Consider the following 8,377-nt stretch of genomic DNA (forward strand, 5'->3'; position numbering starts at 1 on the left):
GCTGTTGTTTACAAATATGCACACACCACCCTCCCCCCACCCCCCCTCCCCGTCTGACCGGAATGTGCTGTTCTATTCTATCTTGCCGGTGCAAGCTGAATATCCATGTCATCATGTCACCATGTCGTCATTCAGCCACGATTCTGTGAAACATACAATATTACAGTTTTGATGTAGGATTTTCGTGATCGTGCCTCGTCTAATTTATTGTCCAATGATTGCATGTTGGCGAGTAGAATTGACGGTAACAGCAGCTTTTCCAGTCGCCTTCTCCGGGTCCTGACCAGGCATCCGGCTCTTTTTCAAGAGGTAAGCGCCAAGTCTAGATCCAAGAGGCTTCTAAACAGCTTCTGCCCCCAAGCCATAACATTTACATTTACATTTAAGTCATTTAGCAGACGCTCTTATCCAGAGCGACTTACAAATTGGTGAATTCACCTTCTGACATCCAGTGGAACAGCCACTTTACAATAGTGCATCTAAATCATTTAAGGGGGGGGTGAGAAGGATTACTTTATCCTATCCTTGAAGAGGTGGGGTTTCAGGTGTCTTCATAAGACTCCTGAACAGCTAATCAAATGGCCGCCCAGACTATTTGCATTGTCCCCCCCCTTTTACGTTGCTTCTACTCTCTGTTTATTATCTATGCATAGCAACTTAAATAACTCTACATACATGTAAATAATTACCTCAACACCGGTGCCCCCGCACATTGACTCTGTACCGGTACCCCCTGTATATAGCCTCCACATTGACTCTGTACCGGTACCCCCTGTATATAGCCTCCACATTGACTCTGTACCGGTACCCCCTGTATATAGCCTCCACATTGACTCTGTACCGGTACCCCCTGTATATAGCCTCCACATTGACTCTGTACTGGTACCCCCTGTATATCGCCTCCACATTGACTCTGTACCGGTACACCCTGTATATAGCCTCCACATTGACTCTGTACCGGTACCCCTGTATATAGCCTCCACATTGACTCTGTACCGGTACCCCCTGTATATAGCCTCCACATTGACTCTGTACCGGTACCCCCTGTATATAGCCTCCACATTGACTCTGTACCGGTACCCCCTGTATATAGCCTCCACATTGACTCTGTACTGGTACCCCCTGTATATCGCCTCCACATTGACTCTGTACCGGTACACCCTGTATATAGTCTCCACATTGACTCTGTATCGGTACCCCCTGTATATAGCCTCCACATTGACTCTGTACCGGTACCCCCTGTATATAGCCTCCACATTGTCTCTGTACCGGTACCCCCTGTATATAGTCTCCACATTGACTCTGTATCGGTACCCCCTGTATATAGTCATATAGTCTCCACATTGACTCTGTACCGGTACTGTCAGGACCCGGTTACGAACCTGGGTCTCCGGAGTGAGAAACAGTCACTTAACCAACTGAGCCACGAATAGTCAGCAGAACCCAGAAGATGAGGCAGACACAGCAGTACTTAAGACGGTGTATTTAATAAAGTAAAAAGGAGAAGTCCTTCAATACAAAATGGCAAATCCAAAAGGTGGTAGGAATAGCACAAAAAAGCCTCAAGAGATACTCAAAAACAAAAACAGAATTCCACAAGAGCATCCACCGGAATCGACAAGAGTACACAGAACACTAGGGCTGGGTGCTAACATACAAACACAGAGCACAGAACTGAGGGAAACTAAGGGTTTAAATACAATCAGGGGAAACGAGGCACAGGTGCAAATAATAATGGGGAACAAGGGAAAAAACATAAGGTCAAAAAGCACAATGGGGGCATCTAGTAACCAAAACCCGGAACAACCCTGGCCAAATCCTGACAGGTACTCCCTGTATATAGCTCCACTATTGTTATTTACTGCTGCTCTTTAATTATTTGTTTTTCTTATCTCATACTTTTTTTGGGGGGGGTTCTTAAAATGCATTGTTGGTTAAGGACTTGTAAGTAAGCATTTCACTGTTGTGACAAATACTATTTTATTTTATTTGATAAATAGGATAGCCAGCTGCAGCTGTCACCAAGCTATGCTAGCTAGCTGTTACAAGCTAACTGACTTGACAGAGAAATATCAGCTCGATTGGATAGAAGCTACAGCTACCACCAAGATATGCTAGCTAGCTGCTGACAGCTTGGTTAAGCAAGGCCAGCACAGGCTTTAGCCTACACATAGAACTGAATTAGCTGACCATCTTGAGATGGCCGTCAGAAGGGGAGAACTCAACTCCAAAACATATTTCTCGCCATAGCAAAGCCAGCTTAGCTTACCTTGATGTACTCACTACTGCCCTTGTTTGTGAGATTGAATGGTAAAGACACACCCACATGACTTCTCACGTTTGCCTTCAGGCCGCTAGCATTTCTTAAAAATGAGGCCAAAACAGGATATGCAGTCACCCTTTAACCCAGAAGGCCCCTTGAGGTCAAAATACTTATATATTTTTAGGCCAATGAGAAAGAAGAGAGGTGTGTATATCTGAAGGACAGAAGAGAGAAGTGTCAATGACAGAAGGGACTGTCACGTTCTGACCTTTATTTCCTTTGTTTTGTCTTGTTTTGGCGTGAGTTGGGTGGGCAGTCTATGTTTGTTTGTTCTATATTTTGGGTATTTCTATGTTTTGGCCTAGTATGGTTCTCAATCAGAGGCAGGTGTCATTAGTTGTCTCTGATTGAGAATCATATTTAGGTAGCCTGGGTTGCACTGTGTGTTTGTGGGTGATTGTTCCTGTCTCTGTGTTTGTGGCACCAGATAGGAATGTTTGGGGTTTTCACATGTCTTGTTTTTGTAAGTTTGTTCATGTTAAGTGATTTATTAAAACATGAATCAAAGTAACCACGCTGCGCTTTGGTCCGCCTCTCCGTCAATGGAAGAAATCCCTTACAGGGAGGTGTGTGTTGTGTTGTGTGTGTGTGTGTGTGTGTGTGTGTGTGTGTGTGTGTGTGTCTGTGTGTGTGTGTGTGTGTGTAGGACATACGGAAAACAGACACGACAAACATTTATTGGGGGGTGACGCGGCATTTAATGAAGCAGCTTGCTTGTTTTCTTTCAGATCAAGACATCAGTTTTACATGTAGAAGTCTACTGCTTCAGAGGTCATCTGACACTGAGACACTTGCTCTGAACGATAGCACCGAGGATTAATGATTTATTACATAGAGGGAATTCCCTGCTGACAACACACACATCTGTTACCTGGAACGTTGAAGGACTGAATAATCCATCCAAAACAAAGTTTACGGTTGGTAGCCTTCAAGGGCTAATGAGGCTGATACAGAGAGGAGTGTGTGTATGTCTGTGTGTGTCTGTCATCATCTAAACAAGTGAACCCAGACAAACTGTTTATAGAGAAAATGCTACATGATATACTGGACATTAGAGACCATTCCCCTAAACACACACATACGTTAACAGTCTGTGTCCAGCTGTTCAGTATCTTCATTTTGACCAGGTTGTCTATAGGGAGGATGTTTAATGTTTAACTTTGATGTTTAAAACATATGGAGTGATGTCATATCCTGTTCTGTATCTGATCTACAAACAACATAAAATAAGTTTGTTAAAAAAAAACACACAAAAAAACATTATTTTACAGTAACCTTCCTGTTTAATGCTGTGTTCATGTGCTGCTTGGAATTGTAGAACCTGGAACAGTCTGACTGGGAATTATGGAACTGGGAACAGTCTGACTGGGAATTATGGAACTGGGAACAGTCTGACTGGGAATTATGGAACTGGGAACAGTCTGACTGGGAATTATGGAACCTGGAACAGTCTGACTGGGAATTATGGAACTGGGAACAGTCTGACTGGGAATTATGGAACTGGGAACAGTCTGACTGGGAATTATGGAACTGGGAACAGTCTGACTGGGAATTATGGAACTGGAACAGTCTGACTGGGAATTATGGAACCTGGAACAGTCTGACTGGGAATTATGGAACCTGGAACAGTCTGACTGGGAATTATGGAACTGGGAACAGTCTGACTGGGAATTATGGAACTGGAACAGTCTGACTGGGAATTATGGAACCTGGAACAGTCTGACTGGGAATTATGGAACTGGGAACAGTCTGACTGGGAATTATGGAACTGGGAACAGTCTGACTGGGAATTATGGAACTGGGAACAGTCTGACTGGGAATTATGGAACTGGGAACAGTCTGACTGGGAATTATGGAACCTGGAACAGTCTGACTGGGAATTATGGAACTAGGAACAGTCTGACTGGGAATTATGGAACTGGGAACAGTCTGACTGGGAATTATGGAACTGGGAACAGTCTGACTGGGAATTATGGAACTGGGAACAGTCTGACTGGGAATTATGGAACTGGGAACAGTCTGACTGGGAATTATGGAACCTGGAACAGTCTGACTGGGAATTATGGAACTAGGAACAGTCTGACTGGGAATTATGGAACTGGGAACAGTCTGACTGGGAATTATGGAACTAGGAACAGTCTGACTGGGAATTATGGAACTGGGAACAGTCTGACTGGGAATTATGGAACTGGGAACAGTCTGACTGGGAATTATGGAACTGGGAACAGTCTGACTGGGAATTATGGAACTGGGAGCAGTCTGACTGGGAATTATGGAACTGGGAACAGTCTGACTGGGAATTATGGAACTGGGAACAGTCTGACTGGGAATTATGGAACTGGGAACAGTCTGACTGGGAATTATGGAACTGGGAACAGTCTGACTGGGAATTATGGAACTGGGAACAGTCTGACTGGGAATTATGGAACTGGGAACAGTCTGACTGGGAATTATGGAACTGGGAACAGTCTGACTGGGAATTATGGAACTGGGAACAGTCTGACTGGGAATTATGGAACTGGGAACAGTCTGACTGGGAATTATGGAACTGGGAACAGTCTGACTGGGAATTATGGAACTGGGAACAGTCTGACTGGGAATTATGGAACTGGGAACAGTCTGACTGGGAATTATGGAACTGGGAACAGTCTGACTGGGAATTATGGAACTGGGAACAGTCTGACTGGGAGATGTTACAACTTAGAAGCTCATAACAAACTGTTTTATCTGAAACTAGTTTCTGTTACGGGAGTTTTTCAGGAGTTTCCCGTTTGGATGGTCCTGATAATTCAGATCATCATGATAATGATAATCATGCACATGAACACAGTGTAACACAATCTCTTACACAGTCTGACACACAATCGTCTTCTGTCATTATCAGACATAAAAACACAACTAAAACACAGTGATTGTAAATTAGCGACGAAGTACGAATGGATATTCATAATGAGGGAGACTGAACTTTAGAGCATGTGGTCCCAGCCCTGATCCCTGCACTCAGGCCTGGGAGACCCTGCGGGACACGGTCTGGTAGAACACGCCACGCAGCAGAGATGGGTAGTCTGGGACGCGGAACAGGTGGCGCTGGGCGTAGGTGACGTCGTAACTCCTCCCCCTGCTGACCAGCGAGCGCAGGTTGGCCTCGCTCACCTGGTTGCCCACGGTGATAACGTACAGCTCCACTCCTGCCTCCGACACCAGCCGCACGCGCTTCTCTAGCATTGCCTCGGTAACGCCCTGCGACCTCCCGTCAGAGAACAGCACCAGCTTCCTCTTCCTGTTCCCGCCCCCTGATGTCTTGAATTGCTCCATGGCGAAGGCCATCGCCTTGGTAACGTCAGTACCATCATTCTGGAAGGTGGCGGCATCGATCTTACGGGTCAGCAGGGTGAGGTTAGAGGTCAGCTCCGCCTCCATGCGGCGTTCACGGCTGTACTGGCCCACGGCAACACGTACGGCAGCGCGGCCGGACCTCTCGGCAGACAGGAAGCGCTCAGCCAGACGCTTGACGAAGGTCTTGCTGGAGTCAAAGTTCCTCTGTCCCACACTGGCTGAACTGTCCATCATCAATACGATGTCTGTGTCCCCTGAGAACGAGACTGGAGGAGACAGGAGAAACAACATGAAGACAATACCCTAAGACAACACGATGTCTGTGTCCCCTGAGAACGAGACTGAGGGGAGACAGGAGAAACAACATGAAGACAATACCCTAAGACAACACGATGTCTGTGTCCCCTGAGAACGAGACTGGAGGAGAGACACGACAGGAGAAACAACATGAAGACAATACCCTAAGACAACACGATGTCTGTGTCCCCTGAGAACGAGACTGGAGGAGACAGGAGAAACAACATGAAGACAATACCCTAAGACAACACGATGTCTGTGTCCCCTGAGAACGAGACTGGAGGAGACAGGAGAAACAACATGAAGACAATACCCTAAGACAACACGATGTCTGTGTCCCCTGAGAACGAGACTGGAGGAGACAGGAGAAACAACATGAAGACAATACCCTAAGACAACACGATGTCTGTGTCCCCTGAGAACGAGACTGGAGGAGATAGGAGAAACAACATGAAGACAATACCCTAAGACAACACGATGTCTGTGTCCCCTGAGAACGAGACTGGAGGAGACAGGAGAAACAACATGAAGACAATACCCTAAGACAACATGATGTCTGTGTCCCCTGAGAACGAGACTGGAGGAGACAGGAGAAACAACATGAAGACAATACCCTAAGACAACACGATGTCTGTGTCCCCTGAGAACGAGACTGGAGGAGACAGGAGAAACAACATGAAGACAATACCCTAAGACAACACGATGTCTGTGTCCCCTGAGAACGAGACTGGAGGAGACAGGAGAAACAACATGAAGACAATACCCTAAGACAACACGATGTCTGTGTCCCCTGAGAACGAGACTGGAGGAGACAGGAGAAACAACATGAAGACAATACCCTAAGACAACACGATGTCTGTATCCCCTGAGAACGAGACTGGAGGAGACAGGAGAAACAACATGAAGACAATACCCTAAGACAACACGATGTCTGTATCCCCTGAGAACGAGACTGGAGGAGAGACACGACAGGAGAAACAACATGAAGACAATACCCTAAGACAACACGATGTCTGTGTCCCCTGAGAACGAGACTGGAGGAGACAGGAGAAACAACATGAAGACAATACCCTAAGACTACACGATGTCTGTGTCCCCTGAGAACGAGACTGGAGGAGACAGGAGAAACAACATGAAGACAATACCCTAAGACAACACGATGTCTGTGTCCCCTGAGAACGAGACTGGAGGAGACAGGAGAAACAACATGAAGACAATACCCTAAGACAACACGATGTCTGTGTCCCCTGAGAACGAGACTGGAGGAGACAGGAGAAACAACATGAAGACAATACCCTAAGACAACACGATTTCTGTGTCCCCTGAGAACGAGACTGGAGGAGACAGGAGAAACAACATGAAGACAATACCCTAAGACAACACGATGTCTGTGTCCCCTGAGAACGAGACTGGAGGAGACAGGAGAAACAACATGAAGACAATACCCTAAGACAACACGATGTCTGTATCCCCTGAGAACGAGACTGGAGGAGACAGGAGAAACAACATGAAGACAATACCCTAAGACAACACGATGTCTGTATCCCCTGAGAACGAGACTGGAGGAGAGACACGACAGGAGAAACAACATGAAGACAATACCCTAAGACAACACGATGTCTGTGTCCCCTGAGAACGAGACTGGAGGAGACAGGAGAAACAACATGAAGACAATACCCTAAGACTACACGATGTCTGTGTCCCCTGAGAACGAGACTGGAGGAGACAGGAGAAACAACATGAAGACAATACCCTAAGACAACACGATGTCTGTGTCCCCTGAGAACGAGACTGGAGGAGACAGGAGAAACAACATGAAGACAATACCCTAAGACAACACGATGTCTGTATCCCCTGAGAACGAGACTGGAGGAGACAGGAGAAACAACATGAAGACAATACCCTAAGACAACACGATGTCTGTGTCCCCTGAGAACGGGACTGGAGGAGACAGGAGAAACAACATGAAGACAATACCCTAAGACAACACGATGTCTGTATCCCCTGAGAACGAGACTGGAGGAGACAGGAGAAACAACATGAAGACAATACCCTAAGACAACACGATGTCTGTATCCCCTGAGAACGAGACTGGAGGAGAGACACGACAGGAGAAACAACATGAAGACAATACCCTAAGACAACACGATGTCTGTGTCCCCTGAGAACGAGACTGGAGGAGACAGGAGAAACAACATGAAGACAATACCCTAAGACAACACGATGTCTGTGTCCCCTGAGAACGAGACTGGAGGAGAGACACGACAGGAGAAACAACATGAAGACAATACCCTAAGACAACACGATGTCTGTGTCCCCTGAGAACGAGACTGGAGGAGACAGGAGAAACAACATGAAAACAATACCCTAAGACAACACGATGTCTGTTTCCCCTGAGAACGAGACTGGAGGAGAGACAAC

The 8,377-nt window shown here is 46.3% G+C and overlaps 2 protein-coding genes across 2 annotated transcripts in view; both read right to left on the reverse strand.

Moving 5' to 3' along the window:
• Positions 1-3,561: 3,561 nt before the first annotated feature.
• Positions 3,562-5,201, reverse strand: LOC135558073 (mucin-2-like). The gene is made up of 3 exons (XM_064991823.1): positions 5,186-5,201; positions 4,393-5,022; positions 3,562-4,362 (listed from the first exon to the last, which is right to left on the reverse strand). The coding sequence occupies exons 1-3, from the start codon at positions 5,199-5,201 to the stop codon at positions 3,995-3,997; spliced, it is 1,014 nt and encodes a 337-aa protein (XP_064847895.1). The 3' UTR covers positions 3,562-3,994.
• LOC135558306 (collagen alpha-1(VI) chain-like) overlaps positions 3,562-8,377 on the reverse strand; it is a 77,784-nt gene continuing 72,968 nt past the window's right edge. Inside the window, exon 33 of the mRNA XM_064992030.1 lies at positions 3,562-5,925. Within this exon, the coding sequence (XP_064848102.1) occupies positions 5,324-5,925 (602 nt within the window). The 3' untranslated portion in view covers positions 3,562-5,323. The remainder of the gene's footprint in view (positions 5,926-8,377) is intronic.

Source organism: Oncorhynchus masou, chromosome 17, assembly GCF_036934945.1.
Source record: "Oncorhynchus masou masou isolate Uvic2021 chromosome 17, UVic_Omas_1.1, whole genome shotgun sequence".
Classification (NCBI taxonomy): domain Eukaryota; kingdom Metazoa; phylum Chordata; class Actinopteri; order Salmoniformes; family Salmonidae; genus Oncorhynchus; species Oncorhynchus masou.

Coding starts and splice junctions, on each gene's coding strand:
- LOC135558073 (XM_064991823.1), bottom strand. Junction 4,363..4,392: donor TCCCAGTCAGACTGTTCCTA/GTTCCATAATTC, acceptor AGACTGTTCCAG/GTTCCATAATTCCCAGTCAG.